Source organism: Notamacropus eugenii, chromosome 4, assembly GCF_028372415.1.
Source record: "Notamacropus eugenii isolate mMacEug1 chromosome 4, mMacEug1.pri_v2, whole genome shotgun sequence".
Lineage (NCBI taxonomy): Eukaryota > Metazoa > Chordata > Mammalia > Diprotodontia > Macropodidae > Notamacropus > Notamacropus eugenii.
Genome location: NC_092875.1, coordinates 168,119,960 through 168,141,512, shown reverse-complemented (window position 1 = coordinate 168,141,512; position 21,553 = coordinate 168,119,960). Strand labels below are relative to the sequence as shown.

The following is a 21,553-nucleotide window of genomic DNA, read 5'->3' as shown; positions in this document are numbered from 1 at the left end:
AGGGCATGTGGTTAGGATGTAATGGTGAACCTTCTGAGATTTGTCAAACCAGACAGTCGTGACTCAGTTTGGGTGATTCACAGGGCAACAAATGACAATGTTAGAAAGAATGCTTTCTAAGGAGGCAGACATCCTAGACAGGAGAATGAAGACAGTAGGGGCACAGGTGGATTTTCATCACTGATGCCAATTGAAAACAAGGGCTTTAGAATAGAAAGGATATTGGGAACAAACCATTGCTTAAAAGATGGTCTTAGAGAATAATATTTTGATTTCTGGGCTGGGCTTAAGATATGGAAATGATGAATTTCTGGTAGCTGTGTGACTTTGGGCAGCACACAATCTCCTTAGGACTCAGTTTCTTCAACTATAAAATGAAAGTACCAAGTTTCATGGTCTCTAAGATTTTGTCCAGCTCCAAAATTCTATGGTTTTGTGATTAGTCCTTTGGCATTCATTTAATGAATATATTTGCTAGGGAGTTTCCTGATCTGATCAAAAGAAATTTTAACTGAAGACAGAAAAGGAAGGGAATACCAGAATATCAGACTTAGAAAGGTCTTCAGGGACAATTTCAATTCAAATATACTTGAGCAAGAATTCCCTCTGTAAATCACCTGACATGTGGTTATAGAACATTTATTTGAGCATCTTCCAGGAATGGGAATCTATCACCTCTCAAGACTAATCATCTACCTTTGGACGGCTTTAGTTGGGTACTCTCTTTCTATACAGTAATCATTCCTAGGAGAATGATTCATTCAATATACAGTAATCATTCCTAGGAGAATGTTTCCCACAATTGCTAACCTATATAATACAGTAAATAACAGGTTTAAGATAGAAAGTTAGCAGTGGAGGTGCCTAGTAATTAAAAGGAGATATCTAAGAAGAGAAGAGTTAATAATAAATGTTGAGAAAATAAGTGAGGATCCAAAAAGTCAAGTTGAATCAACAAATATTTATGAAGCTTCTTCCATGTGTCAGGCACTGTGCTAAGCAAAAACTAGCCCTGTTCTCAAAGAGCTCACAGTCTGGTGGAAGAAACAACATACAAAGAACTATGTACAAATAAGCTATATTGGATGAAGTGGAGGCAATCTCAGAGGCAAGGCATTAAGATTAAAGAGGATTGTAAAAGGCTCCTTGCAGAACGTAAAGCTTTAGCAGAGATTTGAAGGAAGAGATCCTAGGAAGCAGAGATGAGAAACGAGAGAGTCCCAGGACTGGGGGAAAAGTAGTGTAAATTCCTGCATTTGAGAGATCAAGTGTCTTGGGTGAGGAATAGTAAGGAGGCCAATGTCCTCTATCACAATGTATGTAGAAGGGAATAATGTGTAAGAAGACTGGAAAGATAAGAAGGGGCTAAATTATAATGGAATTTAAAAGTCAAATAAAGGATTTTCTATTTGACCCTTGAGGGAGTAGGGGGTCACTGGAGTTTACTGAGTAAGGGGGTGATATGGTTGAACTTGTACTTTAGGAAGATCAGTTTGACAGCTGAGTAAACACTGGAGTAGGGACGAAGCTGAGGCAGGGAGTCCAGTCAACATGCTGTTGCAATAGTTCAGACTAAGATCTTGATAGGCCAAGAGCATAGAAACAAATTTAATATGATGAAATATGAGAGTGATAAATTTAAAGTCCTACTTTTGTGTTAAAAGATCCACTTCAGAAAATCAATATTGGGGAATAGTGAAGAACAGCAGTTGAACTGCAAAAGTCTGCAGAATTTTAGGGGACTTTAAGCTCAGTAATACAGGGAGGTGTATTCAGAACTGATTGAATTACTCAATCCAAAAAACAATGATTACTTTATTTTTGAGCCTGGAGAGAGGTTTCTAGCAGAGTCCCCTAGATATGTGTCTATTGGTTCTATGTTGTTCAACATTTTGATAAATTGCTTGGATAAAGACATAGATGGCATACGTAAATTTAGAAATAACACAAAACTAGAAGGCGTAAATAACATGTCATATGTCAGAGATATAATCCCAAAAGATCTTCTCATGCTAGAATGATGAGCTAAATCTAATAAAATGAAATTTTATAGGGATAAATGTAAATTTCTACAGTTGGTTTAAAAAAATCAATGGTGTTGATTAGGGGAGGGGCAATTAGATAACAGTTAATGTTAAAAACCCACTTCAGCCTCATTATGTGTCAGTAGTGTGACAATAGCAGCCAAAAAACTAGCATTATCAGGCTGCATTAATAAAAGCATAATTCCCAAAATGAGGGAGGTAAATCACCCCTCTTTAATTTGCTCTAGTCAGGGCACATCTGGAGTAGTAGGTTCAGATCTGGACATCATATTTTAAGAAAGACATTGATAAACCCAAACTTAGGATAGTAAGAAGACTGGAAACCACCCTATATACACATTAGTTAAAGCAATGGAAGATTTTTATTATGGCAAAGATAGATTTAGATGGGACATTATAAGTGCTGTCCAGTATCATAATCCAGTATGTCATGTGGGAGACACATTTTGCTCTTCCTCAAAGAGCAGAACTGGGAACAGTGGGAAGAATTTGCAAAGAGAAAGATTTTAAGTGTGTATAAGAACCAATTTTTCAATATTTAGAGCTGTGAAAGCATGAAATGGGCTGCTATTGAAAGTCTTCTAACTCAAAGATGAATGAACCCTTATTGGGGATGTTATATAGAAGATTCCTGTTCAGGTACTATTATACCAAATGACTTCTAACTGGACAGAAGTAAAAATTTCCTTACAATCAGAACTGTTCTAAAGTAGAATTGACTGCCTTGGGAGGTAATGAGTAAGGGAGGAAGTTAGAACCATCATTTTAGGTGTTCAGGATGACCCTGGGTGACTATTTGTCAGGAATATTTTGGCAAAGGTTCATGCTTTGGATGGTTTTTGGATAAGATGATCTCTGAGCTATTTTCCAACTCTGTTGTCCCACTATTATATGGAATTGCTTTTCATTTAGCAAAACTATAAATGGAAATGGTCTTTCTGGGAGAAATAGAATCTTTAATGGTAATTTTAGGAAATAATGACTCAATATATATAGAACCTTAACCAATGAATATTTGATTTTTTCAATTATATCCACTGTAGAATACAGATTTTATGAATTTCAAGGAATATATGCTAAAAGAAAAATGGAAAAATTGAGTGACTAAGATCTAGTTGTCTTGAAAGTGAGAGATAATCTCTTATGAGTTATTGGTTTCTGATTTCAAAACCTTTCATTCAAAGAGGGGAGCTCATAATTGGTACTAAAATAATAAAAATAAGTTAATAGCATAATACATATTTATCCATCAAGTTGTCATGATATTTCCAAAGATCTAAACCCTAAAGAATTACATTTAATCATAGGGATGAGAACTGGATTTCATTGGTATAACAAACTTCCAGATGAGGACACTCTCTCTACCAATGCAGGTTGACGCCATTGACACAACTCTGAGAGAAGTGCCTAAAGAATTAAATGACTCGTCCAGCGTCATACATCTAGTATGTCCAACTACATGGTGCAAGGAATAGTGTCGAACCCAGAGTCAGGAAGACCAGAATTCAAATACAGCCTCAGATACTTACTAGGTTTGAGAAACTAAGTCACTTAATAACTGTCTCTGTTTCCTCATTTGTAAAATGTGACAATAATAGCACCTACCTCCAGGGTTGCTATGAGAATCACATGAGATAATAATAGCAAAGTACCTAGCACAGTGCCTTGCACACAGTAAATACTCTATAAATGGTAATCAATGCTAGTGACAATGATGAGGACGTTAACGATATGTCAGAGGAGGGACTTAAACCCAAGTCTTCCTGGTTTTAAGACCAGCTACCTCTCTGTTTAATAAGCTATGCTGTATTAATCATAGGATTGTGGAATCCCAGAGTGAAAAAGATCTTTGGAGACCATTTAATTCCATACCACCTAATGCAATGACCCTGTCATATGGTCATTCAGTCTCTGCTTGAATATTCCCAGTGATTTACACCTTCTTAAAATAGTCCTTTCTGTTGGATTTTATTGTTAGGAAGTTCTTCCTTATTTTGTCAGTCAAGAAGCATTCATTAAGTGGTTGTTATTATATGCCAAACACTGTGCTAAGTACTGGGCATTCAAAGAAAGGAAAAAAACAATCTTTGCTCTCAAGAAGCTCATAGTCTCACAGAGGAGACAGCATGTAAATAATCTATAAATAGACATAGTGAATAGACTACTGGACTTGGAGTCAGGAAGTCCTAAGTTTAAATCCAGCTCTGTGACCCTGGGCAAATCTCCTAACCACTCTCTATCTCAGTTTCCCCATTGTAAAATGAGATAATGATAGTACCTACCTCCCTAGGTAGTTGTGAGGATCTAATGAGGTGATTTTTATAAAGCACTTTGCAAACCTTAAGGTGCCATATTAATGCTAGCATGTATGTTATGTATTATAATAATATATTATATGTTATATTGTTATGATAATGATGATTTTATGTATATTTTATATATTTTATCTATTTTACACACACACACACACACACACACACACACACACACACACACACACACACACACACACACACACACACACTGAAAAGTAATTTCATAGAGGAAGGTCTTTGCAATTGGGAGGACCACAGAGGGCCTCTTGAAGAAAATGAGATTTGAACTGAGTCTTGAAGGAAGCTAGAGAAATTAAGACGCAGAGGCTCCAAGGCTAGCTTGCTCTCTCTTTACTATTCTTTACTTAAACTTGTATAGTAAATTGTACAAGTATTTAAAGATTTTAAATAAATCTCTACTTTACAAATGTGTAAAAAGAAGTATATTTTTGCAACAACTATAACGAAACCCCCCTGAAAAACTTAGAGTTTCAGATCCCAAGCCTTTAGAATGGGAGGCATCATTAAGTTTGATAATCAGATCTTTGAGCCACTCTGGACCTAACCAGAGCCTGGCTCAATAGACATGGCTAAGGCACAATCAGAAACCAGATAACTCCACAGATGGACCATAGAGTGTAATTATGTTTAAATTAATGCAAATTAAATTAACAACCTGAAGAAATCACTTCTTCCTTGGTTCTAATTAGGAAAAAGAGGAAAGGAGACAAAAGGGAGCAAATGAAAGCTTTGCTGGAAAAAAACTTAGCAAATGACTTTCTTATACATATACCCTTAATTTTTGAGCTTAATATTATAATATAATTATTAGGATAAAAGTTATTTCTTTAACAGTGACCATGGTTCAGATTCTACAGACCCCAGGTGTGGTGTACTATCCCTCATTTTGTAAGTACTTGCTTTGAACAATTCGATGTTAGTCACGATCTTGAAGTTCACATCGATGGCAATGGCCAATCGCATCTTGACTGGCAGGTGTTCCAGGAATTCTGATTCATCTTCAAAAAAGCAAAAAAAAAAAAAAAAAGTTAACATATTAACCAAAATGGGAAGGTTCATTATATAATAAAGAATAGATAAAATAGATGTGAGATGAAAGAAATGGAGCAATTAAATTAATTTATCAATTTTTATTGATATTATAATTAGTTCCCATTTACAGAAGCAATATTGAATAATTGGGAAAAGTGAAGTCAACAAGCGTTTGTTAAGTGCTGCTCTATGCCAGCAGAGTAAATGCTGGGATGGAAGTCAAGAGACTCATATTCTAGATTGCTGGTGATCCTAACTATAAAATGGTGATAATAACTTTTTTTTCTGTATCAGTACAATGGTTAGTGAGAGCCTACATAAGAAAATTCTTCTGAACTTTAGGATGAAAGGTGCAATACAAAATATTATTTAATTATAATCATTATTGTCAATATGATTATTTTCTCAAAAAGGTGACTTTTCCAGACTTTTTTTTTCTGTAGGAGTGCAAAAAGGACACAAAATTTTAGGTGAGTAAAATGTATGATAAATGACATAGCTTAATCACAGGTGCCAAGATCACATGAATTTGTGTAAGTTACTACTTACGAAATTCCAGGATTTTTATTGAGAATTACAGAAGATAGAAAATCGCAATATTATGCTCTAATCTGCTCTGAAAATTTTAAAATGAAATTAATGTTATAATTCATTGTTTTGCCTCAGAGGCTGAGAGTCATGGAGTATTGAGAGGGTGTTATTAGGAAAGAGGGAAGGATTTTGATTCTTTTATTTCTATCCTTCCATACCTACTTTTAGGATGGCTCTTGGAGCTCCTTTAGGATGTGTACTTCTTTCCCTTCCCCTCCCCCCATTCTTCATGGAGATGTTGGCAGTAGAGATAGCCAAAAGGGACAGGAGAGGAAACAGAGGGTGCTAGCCTCCATCACTAGAGAGTTACCTCTAGACACCTCCAGAGGTTAGTTTCTAGTCTTTAAACTTGATGGTTCCCAGAGGCACTAAGAGACTGCCTCATTCTTCACTCAGTGAACTTTTTAGAGCGTAGAGTTTGGCTGTAAGGATACCATTTATCAGGAGCAAGCACTGCAAAATGCCCTGAGGGATACAGCAACTTTTTGGCTATTCAGTGGCACTAATTCTTTAAGGTCACCAAGATACCAGTTAGCATACAAAAGCAGCCACTTAGTTGCTTGAAAGAGTTATGATCTCTCTGCACATACTTATTGAACTCCCTGGGGATGGGGGGATAACATAGTCTTGGAAAATCTTGTTGGCTACTTAAGAAAAAAAATCCCCATTTGTAAATTTCTTATATAAATACTGTATATGTTTAAAGACATACGAATCATGCAATTATTTGCTTTTGAGACTACCTTTTCTCAATATCTCTAGCCTCAGTTTCTACCTCAAAGAAGAATGAAAAGGATATGTTTTGAATAGTCGTCATTTTTATATCTGTAGAGTGCTTTCAATTTAATATAGTTCAAAATAACAAGTATTTATTGAATGTCTACTATTAAAAAGTATGGTGCTAGGTTGTTTTTGTCCATGCTTCAAGAGGACCAAAATGACATCCCTATGTCAGGGTCAAGATACAGTGTGTCTCATTGTGGCCAATCAGACCAATATGAACTTTGAAGGCTCCACTATAGCTAGAGCACAAATAGTTCATGTGAATATTTAGTGTACAGATGTCTCTAAATTTGCACTTCTCATGTTTCTTTTGAGCTACTGCAATTCTGCTTTGCTCATAGAGCATGTCACCTTCTTTGATGCAGGCATCCTGTGCTCTGTGGTTTTTTGCCATACTCTCTCATGTCATGCAAGTGATTCCAAAGTTTTTCAGAGAGACCTTGAGAGTGTCCTTGTATCTCTTCTGTATGTATGTATGTAGTAAGTAGTTAATTACGTATGATTGCTATGTGAGTGCCTGATTTGTATGAGTTCTCCATAAAACAGTCTTTTAGGCAAATGTACATTTGGCATTAAACAATGTGGCCAGTCCATCAGGGTTGTGCTCTCTGTAGTAGAATTTCAATGCTTGGCAGTTCAGCTCGAGAAGGGACCTCATTGTCTGGTATCCTATCTTACCAGCTGATCTTCAGAGTCTTCCTAAGAAAATTCACATGGAAGTGAATCAGTTTCCTGACATGGCACTGGTAGACTGTCCAGGTTTCACAGGCATACAATGATGAGGTCAGCGGCTCTGTAGACCTTCAGTTTGGTAGTCAGTCTAATACCTCTTGTCTCCCACACTTTCTTTCAGTCTCCCAAACACTGAGCTAGCTCTGGCAAAGCATGTATGGATCTCATCATCTATGTGTACATCCTGGAAAGTATACTACCAACATAAGCAAACTTATCCACAGCATTCAAAATTTCTCCATTTGCTTTAACCAATGGTTCCACATAAGAATAGTGCCATACTGGCTGGTGGAGAACCTCTGTTTTCTTGGTGTTGTCAGGGTGAAATTAGCACAAGTGGGAGAGAATTGATCTATATGGTTGCATCTCAGTCTCAGAGGCCGCTTTGAATGCAAAGTCATCTGTGAACAAAAAGTCACACACCAACCTTTGGCCTTTTCAAGCTAAATAATTTACTGTCAGTGTGGTAGCTGACCTTGATGCAATTTTTATCCTTGTTAAAGGCATCTGACAATATGTCTGAAAACATCATGCATGGGAGCAAGCTCGCAGCCCTGCTTCACTCCGCTGGTGACTGGAAAAGTATGAGAACATTGTGCATGATTTAGAACCTTGTGTAAACGTTCTCTCATGAAAATGATGTACAACACTGATGAACTTTGGGCAACCAAATTTTGCCACGTTCTTCCACAAACCTTCATGATTGACAGTATCAGAGGCCTTGATCAGATCAAAGAACATTGTGTACAGATCTCTGTTCTGCTACTGAAATTTCTCCTTGAGTTCTTGGGCAGCAACTCACTCATTCTTTGGCCCTTTTTGAAGGCTGTTGGGTAGATGGATGTAATGTTAATTATGTTAATGAGAGTTAAAGATCTTCCCCACCCATTAATGGGCCTACCCATAGTTTAATTATGGGAGATTTGTTTTATAAGAAGGTCCATGCCTTTTGCTAATTTCTAATAAGGCACTGGTTCTCAAGGGTTGTGATGCCCTCTGGCTCTGAAAAGTATATTTATACTCTGAGGTGAGATTTTATTTTCAAGTTTACTCATTGGAAATGTTTGTTTGGCCAGACTTTGGGTAGCTGCTAAGGAGGTCCCTTCCCCTCCTTCCCCCACCCCCTTTGAAAACCCAGAGATTGGTGCTTCTCTCTCTGGTAATGGTCAAACAGTTGGATCTGTATGTTGATCCGTGATGTATGTATTGCTTATGGTCAGACAGCTGGAAGCCCTGCCTATTGGTTTTTATTTCTCTGTTTATATTTTCTCTGAAGTTCAGGGTGCTGACATTTTCCCCTGAACAAAGTGAATGATATATGTGCTTGATTAAAGTAGATTGCTGGCCCCTCAAAAGGCAGGTCTAAGCAGCTGTAGAGCAGGCCCTCCTGCATATGCTGTGGTCCTTGCTGTTATAGATGAGCATCTTCCAGGTGAAAGATCAGCTTATTAAGGACGACTCTGGCAAGAATTTTGCCAGCAATGACTAGGAGACAGACTGCATTGTGATTGTCATAGCACAGACTATTTCCCTGTCTTTTATAGAGATGGACAACAGAGGTATCCTTGAACTCCTGGGGAATGACCTCCTCTTGTCATATGACCCGGAAGATTTTAGCCAGCTTTTGTAAGAGCACTGGACCCCTGCATTGTAAATCTCAGCTGGAATAGAATCAGCACCAGGTGCTTTGATACATGAGAGGAGCCTAATAGCATTTAAAACCTCTGCACCATGCATCGCCTTTGTCACTCTCACATCCTGTATGTCTCTTCTCCTTACAATGTCTATTAAATGCCAATGTTTGCTGCAAGGGCGCATCCATAAAGTTTCATTGTGTTTACATAAGTGGAAGACATTGTAAATAATTAGATTATGAGGGGCACAAGTCTTTAGTAGTAAGTGACCATTGCTGTTGCTGTTTCCAGCTCCATTCCTCCCAAGGATACCCTGCCATGTCTAGTGGTCTGTGCCTACTCTTGCGTTAAAGTCACTCAGAATTATGAGCTTGTCCTCTTTTGGCACATTGATGATGAAGTCTCCAGGTCTTCGCAAAAATTTTCTTTGACTTATTAGGGTTTGTCATGGTGGGAGAATATGAACTGATGATCAGAGCATGGAGCTCTTCTACAAGTGGCCATCACATTGTCATGAACCTGTCATTCATTCATTTTAGGGGGCATATGAACTTGTTAACCAAATTAGTTCTGATTGTGAAACCTATGCCAGCTTCACAGTGCTCTCCATCCCTGTGGTTGGAAAAAACATTTATCCAGGTCTGAATTTGGTAAGTTGAACTTCATTTGCCAGCCTTGTTTCACTCAGGGCTGCTATTTGGATATATTACCTACCGAGTTCTTTCACAGCAAGAGCTTTTTGTTTTTCAGGTCTACTGGATTTCATACTGTCCATAAGTGTGTGTACATTCCATGTACCAATGGTGAATGGAGTCATCTTTACAAGATTTTTGTATTTTTTTGTGTGTGTGTTTTGATGACAGTGTAGGATTCTTGCCTGCTGCAGTAAGCAGTCCAGGGTTGGGTGAAGCTGAAAATTTTTAGGGCACTTTTTCAAGCCCCTTCCTTATGCTAACAAGGTGAGCAGTGAGGTCCTTAAACAAATTGCTCAGATACCTATGGGCTGCCAAATCCCACTGCTGCTTTAGTCCCAGGATAAGACAACCCTGTGCCCTGGGCTGCCTGTGTGCAGGGATCTTTTGGGTCTTTTGACTTGCACATAAACTGGGTTTAAATGAGGCAGAGTTGTGTGAAGGTGTCAGCCTCATTCTGTCTTCCATAGTCATCCAAGTCCAAGTGCCAAGACAAAAGTCAGGGTGACTAGTGATGCTCTGGGCTGCAATGGATGACCTTGGCATCTTTGATGTCTAACCAAGCTCTAAGTGCTCCACTGCTCCTGCTTCATGGAGCTGCTGTCTTCACGGTCATCAGAACAAAAGATTCTCATTTGCCCATTCCATCAGTGGAAGTCTTTACGTATTTTAGACACCCCCCTAACTCACCAACAGGTTTGAGGCCTGTCAGTTACCCTCAACATAGTTTAGCCCATGAAATGGTCTACCAAGATGTGGTCACTATGCATACTATAGCTTCTTGGAACCACAGCTGAGAGTTGGGTGATGGGTGGACATCAAAAGTGAATGAGCTGCCCTCACACTAAAGGCACTAGTTTTCCCTGAACACCTACACTCTCTAAATAGGAAACAGGAATAGGAGGATAAGGAAAAAACCATCTCTGATCTCAAGGGACTTTCTTCTTTCATTGATAAGATACTTTTCTCTAAAAATCATAATGTAGAAATTCACATTTACCTGATGTGTTAGGATTTATAGAGTACTCATCTCACCCTATGAGCTATATAGGGAAGCTATTACTGAACCCATTCCCTGCCCCCCTCCCCAATTTACAGGTGAAGCAACTCAGGTTAAAATGAATTTTAAGTGATTTATCCAAAGACCAACAGATGATAGGAGGCAGAGCTCAACCTCATCCTCAAGTCTTTGTATTTCAAGTCTAATGCTCATATTACTACTTTTCAGGGATAGGGTGAATAATTAGGCATACTTACCCAATATTCTTTGAGAGACCCAAGTGTATTCATACCAAGTCCGAACTCGATGCTGCACTAATTTGGGTATTGAATACATATTCATATAAGAGATAGCATTATCCATGCAGGCACGGAAGTGGTTCTGATTTGCAGTAGCTGCACCAATGACATCTCTCATCTGAAAACATAAATTTCATATTTCTGATATTTTCATTTGTTTCTATAAATGGTGACAGAAGAGAAACTAAAAACAAACTAAAGTTGTATGAAATTAGTCTTTTGATTTGATAACATTCTTATTCCTTACTGATATATGGATCATTTATGTTTGAAAATCCTATAGACTGTGATTCCATGGGGGTGCTGGGGAAGAGGGAAGGATCAAGTACTTGTAAGCACTAACTATGTACTAGGAACTGAACTAAGTGCTTAAAAACATGATTTCATTTGGTAGCAGAATGATGTGGAAGCTTAGTAACTTCTTGGCAGAATAGCTAGTCAATCCAGATGTCAGGAGTCAAAGTGGAATTACGAACATAGATTATGCAAGTTGGCTTTCTAAATAATCCTGATTCATTGGATAATTGACAACTCCCAATTTCACTTGGTGCTATTTATACAATGTTAAACAAGTCTATGTTTAGAGTGTAGTATACAACCAAATTTAAAATATGCTTTGAATTTATTTGACTCTCCTCAGCAGCTATGGTAGTAATGAAGGAATGATTACATTTCAATTCATGGATGCTGATAGCTGAGATGTAAAAATTCACTCTAAATTAAGCCTGGTCTTTAAGGTCTTAGTTCAGAAACAGATGTATAAATTAGTTCTTTATATTCATCTCCCATTTCTCTCCTAAACCAGGGCACAAAGGATTGAAATTTGCTTTGTTTATTTAAAATGGCAGTGGGTGGTGGGGATCAATGACCTCTTCATTCAGAAGAAGTGAAACTCTTTGGCATCTTTTTTTCCTCTGTCTAGCTTAGGACATGCTATAAAAGATGCAAGAGTGGATTAACGCCAACTAATATGTATTACTAGTTCTTCATACTAGTATTTAGTCAGGTCCCCACTGATAAGAATCATAAATCCTGTGAAGTGGTCCTATATATTTAAACGTGTAACATTCAAAGTTATGATTACGTAAAATATGGTAATAATTCCAGTCCAATGGAAACAGGGAGTGCAAATAATGTTACCACTTCACAGGATTCATGATTTGACCTATTCAGGACCTAGATGTAGAGTGAAAATTAGTATTGTCTTTGGAGTCAGAAGTGGCCTAGGTCCAAAGAGCAACTCTCACATTTATGCATCCATCATGTGATCATGTGCAAGTCACTAAATTTCTCTAGGTCTGTCTCATCCTCTATATAATGGGAACAATAATGGACCTATATCATAAGTTTGTTGTACGAATTAAATGAGATAATGGATGTAAAGTACTTTAATAAAAACATTAATATTCTTCAAGTAGTCTGAGAACATTGTCTATGGTGCTATTTAAAATAGGATTCACCAGTGTTCCACCATAAGCTCAAAATGGAGTACAACCTGAATATTAAAGGTCATACCATTAAAAAATAGAAGAGAATGAGTTCATGTACCTTCATAGCTATGGCTAGGAGAAAAATTCTTAACCGATAGCAATGAATACCAAAGAAAATATACATGAAATTGGAAAGCTTTTAGATGAACAAAATTAGTACAACTAAGATAAGAAGGAAAGTTGTTAATTGGGCAAAACTCAGCATCGAAATCACTGACAAGGTTCTAATATCCAAGATCTATAGGGCACTAACACCAATGTATAAGACAGAGATATTATGCAATGGATAAGTAGTCAAAGGATAATGAACACATGAATCTTATAAGAAAAATTGCGAGGATAAGATTGCTCTAAATGACTACTAAGAGAAATGTAAATCAAAACAACCAACATCTAGAAAATTGACAAATATTGACAAAAGATGAGAACAGGTTAATTTAAGGGACTGTGGAAAGACTGGCATACTAATGTTCTATTGGAAGAACTATGAATTGAGTCAACCATTCTAGAAAATAATTTGGAATTTTGATGACTAAGATCATGTCCTTTGATTCAGTGTTCCCATCGTTAGACATACACCTCAAGGAGATCAAGGCAGAAAAAAAGTCCTATATACAACTGAGATATTTGTAACAACACCTTTTATCTTGGCAAAGAACTAGAAGCAAAGGACTGTAAACAAAGCAGATGCTCATTGATCCGGAAATGGCTGAACTAATTGTGATACATGACTTATAGCACATTGCTATGTTATAAAGATGATGACTATGAAGAATTCAGAAAAAACATGGAAAGATTTGTATGAGTTCATGCAAAGTGAAAAGTGAAATAAGTAGATAACAGACATTGACATAGTGCTTCGAGGTTTCTTTAGCTCTGTATATGTGTTATCTTAGATTATCCTCACAACAACCCTGAACTATAGATACTATTATTATTCCCATTGTATTTTTAAGAGACTGAGACTGAGAGAGGTTAAGTGACTTGGTCAGGGTCACGTACCTAGTAAATATTTGATAATAATCTTCCTGCCATGTCCGGTATGCTTATACACCATACCTATCTGCCAACATACATAATTATTAAACTAATACCAATGCAAAGGAAAAATTAAACTGGGCACTATTTAATTACAATGATCAAACTTTGTGCTGTAAGAGAGATAAGAAAATGCACAACCCTCCCTTCGTTAGAAAGGTGGAGAACTATGGGATGTGGAACATTGCATGTACTGTTAGGCTCAGTTAATGTATTGATTGGTTTTGAAGAATTCTTTTATTCTTATTTTTTCTTTTTTGTTAAAAGGGATGCTTCTAGATAGGGGAGAAAAAGAGAGATATATATGGAAATAAAGGTGATTTAAAAAACAAATATCAATAAGAATATAAATTAATATTAAAAAAATGAATGCAGCATAATGCAATTTTTTTTTCATTTTACCTGTCCAATTAGGCTGGAGAACACAAAAACTCCAGAGAAAAAATTCAAGAGTTGAAAGATAATCTCAAATGTGTTTTGTGGTTCTGGAAGACCACCAATGGTAATTAAAGTTCGAACTGCCCAGTAGTAACATCTCAGATACCTGTGAATACAAAGAATTTTCATTTAGGTTTTTAATCTGACATTGGTCAGTAACATTGAAGGACAATGATGATTACTTATAAGCTTTTCTACCAACTTACCTATGAACATATACATAGAAATGTATGCCGGTCTATACACATATCAAAGCTACTATGCATTATCTTGATGCAGAAAACAAGGAGGAATGCCATATGTGCTAGCACATCAGATGAATGGAAGTAGGGAAAATCTTATTAGAAAAATGATAATTTGGCCAATGACAAAAACTCTCCACCTCTTGTCAGAGAAAAATGTTGTAGGATCTACAGTGCCTTGAGGTGGTTGAAACTTTTGGTTCCAGTAGAAACAACCTCTATTAACAGACTGTAGTTTGGTATAATGCTTAACATTTCCTTTTCCTTGGAGAAAAATGATTCATTTGGACAGAGCCAAGGTAAATGTCTTGAGATACCTTGCTTATTGCCTATGGTTCATTCACTGTGGGCACACCATGGAACCTGGAAGGAATCTCTGGGAAAATAGCTATTCATTATTGTTATCAGAGGTGGAGGCTGTGTGGAGATTAAAATTTGGAGATCATTAGAATCTGGACTTTCTGTTAATCTATCAATCAACAAATATTTAAGTTATGTGTTGGGAACTGAGAATACCATATAAAGAATCAAACAATCACTAGGAGTTTATATTCAAATGGCAGACAAAAATAAGAGACTGCTATTTGCCAAGCACTGTTATTACCTAGAATGCAAAGACAAAACTAAAACAGTTCCTGTCCTCAAGGAACTTTTACTTTAATAAGGGACACATACAGGTACATGCAAAGTACATAGAAAGCAGGTACAAGGTAGATGGAGGAGAAAGCAGTAACCACTGGGGAGACCAGACCTCATATAAAAGGTGAAACTCAAGTTTAATCTTGAAGGAAATAAGGAATTCTAAGAGGCTGAGATGAGGAGAGAGAATATTCCAAAAATGTACGATAGCCATTGCAAGGCCTATAGACTACAGATAGACTATGGTAGATGGGAATGACCTAGCATGTCAATATGGCTGGATTGCAATGTTGAAGGGGAATAAAGGCTAACGGTAGGATAAGACAAGGTTATGAAGAGCTTTAAATATTAAACAAAGGAGTTTATGTTTGATCCTACAAGTAATAAGGAGGCCGCTGGAGTTTACTGCCTAGGTGGAGTTACGTGGTCACCTTTGACTAGAAAAATCACTTGGAGTATGTCATTAATTTTTTTGAAAGACAGCTGTTGTATCTTTTATATAAATGTACATTTTTATATCAAAGATAATTCTCATCTTTGAATAAAAAGACTTCATGGTTCCTTGCACATAGTATTTACTTTTTAAAAATTACTGAACATGTTTCTTCTTGATTATACTCCATATTAGAAACCATAGAAGAATCTCTTTCTAGAGGCTTTTATTTATTTTAAAAATAGATTTCTATATATTTTGTTAAATATTTCCCAATTATATGTATAATTTATTTTTTTTAATAATCATTTAAAAAATTTTTGAGTTCCAAATTCTCTCCCTCCCTCTCCCCAGAAGGCAAGTGATTTGATATTGATAATACTGTGAAGTTATGCAAAACACATTTCCATATTAGTCACATTGTAAAAGAAAACACAGACAAAAGAAAAGCAAAAGAAAGAAAAGTTTTAAAAAGTATATTTCAATCTGAATTAAAGCAGTATTTGTTATTGCTGTGGGGGGAGCTGTGTGGAGATGAAAATTTGGAGATCATTAGCAACTGGACATTCAATCAATCTATTAATAAATCAACAAATATTTAAGAAGTGCTGGCTATGTTCCAGGAACTGATACCATATAAAGAATGAAACAATTTTAAGGAGTTTAGTTTCAAATGGGAGATAAAAATAAGAGAGTGGTATGTGCTAAGCACTTTTGCTTAGAATTCAAAGACAAAATCAAAACAGTTCTTGCCCTCAAGGAGTTTTTAGAGTGCGTTAGTTCTCTCTCTGGATGTGGAGCATTTTTTATCATGGGTCCTTTGGAATTGTCTTGCAGGGGTGGAAAAGCTGTACCTTTAAAGCCACAGGTTCTGAGAAATTTGTATTTGGTCAAAGGGCCACATTTGAAGACCTAGAGGGTCACATGTGGCTTGGAGGCTGTAGGTTCTCCACCCTTGTTTAGATCATTTTTTAAATCAGATTAGCTAATCTTTCACAGTTAATCATCCTTACAATATTACTGTTACTGTGTACAGTGTTCTCTTGGTCCTGCTCACTTCATTCTATATCAGTTCAAATAAATATTACCAGGTTTTTCCAAAATCTTCCTGCCCATTATTTCTTGTAGCACAATAGTATCCCATCTCTTTCATATGCCATTATTTGTTAAATCATTCCCCAAATGATGGGCATGCCCTCAATTTTTAATTCTTTGCCAACATAAAAAAAAAGCTGCTATAAATATTTTTGTACAAAGAGTTTTTTTCTTTTTTCCTGGATTTCTTTAGGATACAGACCCTAGTAATGGTATTTCTGGGTAAAGGGGTATGCACAGTTTTATAGTTTTTTGGGCATAGTTCCAAATTATTCTCCAGAATGTTTGAAACAGTTCACAACTCCACAAACAGGGCATTAGTCTTCCAATTTTTCCACATTACCTCCAGCATTTGTCATCTTCTTTTTCCGTATGTTAGGCAATCTGTTAGGTGTGAGGTGGTATCTCAGAATTGTTTTAACTTGCATTTCTCTAGTCAGTAGTTTAGAGCATTTTTCATGTGACTATTGATAGCTTTGATTTCTTCTTCTGAAAACTGCCTGTTAATATTCTTTGACCATTTGTCAACTGAGGAATGACTTTTTTTTTTTTATCAATTTGACTGAAATCCCTAGGTATGTTTGAGAAATGAGACCTTTATCAGAGAAATTGACTATGAAATACCCCCTCCCCAATTTCCTGTTTTCCTTCTAATTTTGGCTGCATTAGTTTTGTTTGTGCAAAAACTTTTTGATTTCATGTAATCAAACTCATCTATTTTACTTCCCATAATCCTCTCTATCTCTTGTTTGATCAAAAATGCTTTCCCTTGTCCATATGTATGCCAGGTACATTTCCCTGTGCTCCCCTGATATACTTTTATTACCACCTACCTAAATAATTTGTCTGTTTTGACCTTATCTTGATATATGGTATGATTGTAATGGCAATTTAAATGAGAAGATCTTTCCCATTTATTAATAGGCCCATGTGACCTGCCTGGGTCACATGAAAGTCTGAGTCATATGGAGCCTATGTGGGAGAAGTTTGCTGAATGGGTGGAGCAAGAAGAGGCGGAGCCAGAGCAGAACTGAGAGAAAATTTGGTCAGAGAGTAGCCACAACTGAAGAAGGCTGGCAAGTCAGCAGCTGGCAGCTGGTTGTAAGTGAGATAAGGGCATTTTGTTTAAGGGAGCCTGTTTGTGATTTGTTTAAAGGAATTTGTTGGGAGCTAGTAGGGGGAAGGCTTGGGGCTGGTGTTGCCCTCTGCATTGTTATTGTGTATGGATGTCTTTGTTGCTATGATGGATTTGGCTTTCTGATGTCTGAATAAATTTTTTGATTCTTTCTTCCAAGTGGAGAGTCTGTTGTATTACATGATTCAGAATTACGCTGGCATATTCATGGCAACCGTAGGTGATGTGAATATTGCATTGGTGCTACAATGACATATGGGTCTATGCCTACTTCTGCCAAGCTGCTTTTTAGCCTTTGTAGCATTTATGTCAAATTCTGAGTTCTTATCCCAAAACATGGATTTTTGGGTTTATTAGACACTAAATTACCATGGTTATTTACTTTTTTGCATTGTGTGACTAATTTATTCTACTGATCCACCACTCTATTTCTTAGCTAGTACCAGATTGTTTTGATGATTGCTACATTTGAAATCTGGAATTGCTAGGCTGCCTTCCTTAACAGTTTTTAATTTATTTCCTTGATATTCTATACCTTTTATTCTTTCGGATGAATTTTGTTATTTTTTCTAGCTCTGTAAAATAATTCTTTGGAAGTTTGATAGATATGGCACTGAATAAGCAAATTAATCTAGGAAGAATTGTCTTTTATTATATTGTCTTGACTGTGCGCTTTAATATTTCTCCAGTTGTTGAGATTTGTCTTTATTTGTGTGAAAATGTTTTACAATCGTGTTCATATAATCTCTGGGCATGTCTTGGCAGGTAGACTCCAAGTATTTTATACTGTCTGCAGTTATTTTAAATTGAATTTCTCTCTTTTGTTGCTAGGTTTCATTGATAGCATAAAGAAATGCTGATGATTTATGTGGGTTTATTTTATAACCTGCAACTTTGCTGAAGTTGTTCGTTGTTTCAACAAGTTTTTTAGTCTATTCTCTAGGGTTCTCTAAGCATGCCATCATATCATCTGTGAAGAGTGATAGTTTTATTTCCATATTGCCTATTTTTATTCCTTCAATTTCTTTTTCTTGTTTTATCACTCTAGCTCCCAGTTCAAATACAACATTGAATGATAATTGAATTGAATCATTGTCTTCAAGGACAACTACTTTGTGTTTTATAGAATTTTATAGAATTCATTTTTCTAAAACATCTTTTGCTTCTCTTCTGCCCAATTTTTCTCCATTTCTGTATTTTTGTGCTCTTCCTTTTTGCTTTCAGAGCCTCCATTACTTTAGAAGGAGATATTAAGTTTTGCACTCTGATCCCACTACCCCTCCCCCAATTCTGCACCGATAGCTCTGATTTCTGACCAGATTTCATTCCTAGGAGAACATTACCTATGTCAGCCTACCTGCAAAAGGGGATCTGTAAAGGAGATCTTTTCTCATGTGTTTTCATGAAAGATGGATGATCTTAAACCACACTTAAGAGATCATTCTTATAAAATTCAGTTTAAAAAGAAAAGAATTGCTTCTTTCATGCTTTTCTCACAGTCTAGTTCAGATTCTGACTGAAATGTAGCTGATATCATTTGGTTCTCATGCCAGAAAGCCTGTGACTAGATTTGGACACTGTACAGACGTACAGGCATACTACCTTCCAATGTATAAAGAGTAATTTTGATAGAATGATATTGCCTAAGTCTCCCAAGATTTAGACGCAACCTTCCATCATGCAGAGCATGTCTTCCCTATCCCCACTCCTCACTAATTTAAATGGTAAACTCCTTAAGTGTATCATCTGTGTCCTTTCTATCTGTGTATTCCCGCTGCTGGACTTAGCACATTGCGTCGTGCTTAATTTGAATAAAATTAATTAATTTGAATTAAAATGAATTGAGACATCTCAGAATAAAGTTACGACTGAATAAACTGATCTCATGGCCTGAATACATTGAAGTAGATACTCACATATGCTTTCTATTTGTGTACTTTACAAGCAGCTTAATTTTCTATCCTAACTAGTCATTTGGATTGAGAAAAAAAGTGGGCAATTCTATTTACATTGGATCATTTTCCAAAGAAAGGAACCCACAGGACTGGTTATAAGTCTTTCCAACAAATCATTACCTGGTTTTTATTCCTGTCAGTGGGCCTCTATGATTTTAAATTCATTAAAACCAGGTATGGAAAAAAAAAAAAGCCCAAATATTTTTCTACCACTTCTTATTCACTCCAGGTACTATATTATCCTGTCTAGTGTTTCCACTCTCTTTCTTTTATCCTCTAATTGCCATCCTTCCCACAGCTGCTATGAGTTGCCCTTGATAGGACATACTAATACCTGCTACTTTCCAGCCAGGACATTGCTTTACAATATACCCATATGTGATTTTCACTGGAGCAGAAAACTAGTGGGGCCTCTTTTAAGCCCAAGGCCTTTGTCCCTTCAGAAAGGAAACTTCACTATTAAATAAGCCAGTGACATCTTGCTGTACACTGTATCATGATTCCACTCCACTAATCTTTTCAAATGATCTCTTATGCCTTGAACACTTGCATGCCTAATCGGCAAGTTTAATTTACAGTCCTTTTTACTTTCTAAATGTTTAATTGAGTTAGTGGTTATAGCTGACTCATAAACCCATAAAACCCCTCAGTGGTAAACTAATTATTCACTGCACCTGCCCACCAAATAATTAGCATCATTCATTACTAACAATCAGCAGTGGGGTTGTTGAAAAGTTAGTTATCCAAACAGTTGTAAAAAAAAAAAAAAAGACATTCCTTGAAATAGAAGCCGAGAAAAATCAATAAATGTTTCTCCCCAAATTAGCACTTACCTGTTTCCTTTACCATCATATACCCATTTAGTGCTACCAATTCCTTCATATTCTGAAGCCCAGGAATAAATGCATGCATTAACATGTAGGACAAATAACAGGTATCCAGTGGTACGAAAGATTCTGTCAGGAATAACATATGTCAAGCAAGGATTAATGGTTTTACTAAAATATGACCTGTTATTTTCCCCTGAAGATCCCCCCAGACCCTCTTGCTTTCACCTCTAGTGCTGTTAACTCTCATTAGGACTACTGAAAGTGATGGTGCCATTGCTTGTTTTCTGGCTCCAGCATCTTGACTGGGTCTGACAAAGTGGGAAAAAAAAAAAGATCCTGTTTTCTCCATTCACACATGGTATGAATCAGCTCCATGAAAGACTTGGCCTCCAGGGTCACCTCTGTGCTTGGAGCCTCATAAAGTACAACATGCTGATTTAACTGGATATCTCAGGAAGCCTCATGGGATTCCACCCTACAATTCAATATGACTGAAGGACTCTTTGCAAGAGGGTCAGAACGGCAAAAAAAAGAATGTATTTCAGATTAAGTCTGAGGTGTGATGACAGAGACATAGAGTGGACTTGCAAAAGAGCATGTCTGTCTAGACTAATCCCAATTGAAGCTGGTAATGGTCTTTTTTTTCTTTTAGAAGTAAAATCATGTAAGATCATGAAGTAATCCTTATACTTATATCTCATTTAAAAATGTGTCCATCATATCAGCCTTGGAATGAACCCTTATGTTTCCATTCTAGAAAATGTCTTCCCTTTGGTGAAGAGGGAGGTCATGACTTAATTCCACCCACATGTCTGTCTGGTTGGTTGGACCAATTAATCTCTTCCCTTTTCCAAGAACTTGAATTATACTCTACCTGTAGATATATGCTTTGTCCATTCTAGACTCCAGGCGGTCATTAAACTCAAAGAATGTGATGCACTTCATAGAAGGCAAGTGAAATAAATCAAAGAACATGTTAGTCTTATAGACACCTACTTTAAATGTAGCTACTCCTAATGGGGTTAGTTATAATGATCTATGTGCTCCTGAAAATGATACATTGATGTATTTTCATTTATAAATCTTCCATCCCCCTAAAAAAATCAACTTTATT

The 21,553-nt window shown here is 36.6% G+C and overlaps 1 protein-coding gene across 1 annotated transcript in view; it reads right to left on the bottom strand.

The window, feature by feature from the left end:
- The window catches only part of CNGB3 (cyclic nucleotide gated channel subunit beta 3), a 187,004-nt gene that overhangs the window by 48,559 nt on the left and 116,892 nt on the right, over window positions 1-21,553 (bottom strand). Inside the window, exons 9-13 of the mRNA XM_072603628.1 lie at window positions 21,314-21,378; window positions 20,443-20,565; window positions 14,075-14,216; window positions 11,103-11,262; window positions 5,282-5,379 (exon numbers count right to left, since the gene is read on the bottom strand). Of these exons, the coding sequence (XP_072459729.1) occupies window positions 5,282-5,379; window positions 11,103-11,262; window positions 14,075-14,216; window positions 20,443-20,565; window positions 21,314-21,378 (588 nt within the window). The remainder of the gene's footprint in view (window positions 1-5,281; window positions 5,380-11,102; window positions 11,263-14,074; window positions 14,217-20,442; window positions 20,566-21,313; window positions 21,379-21,553) is intronic.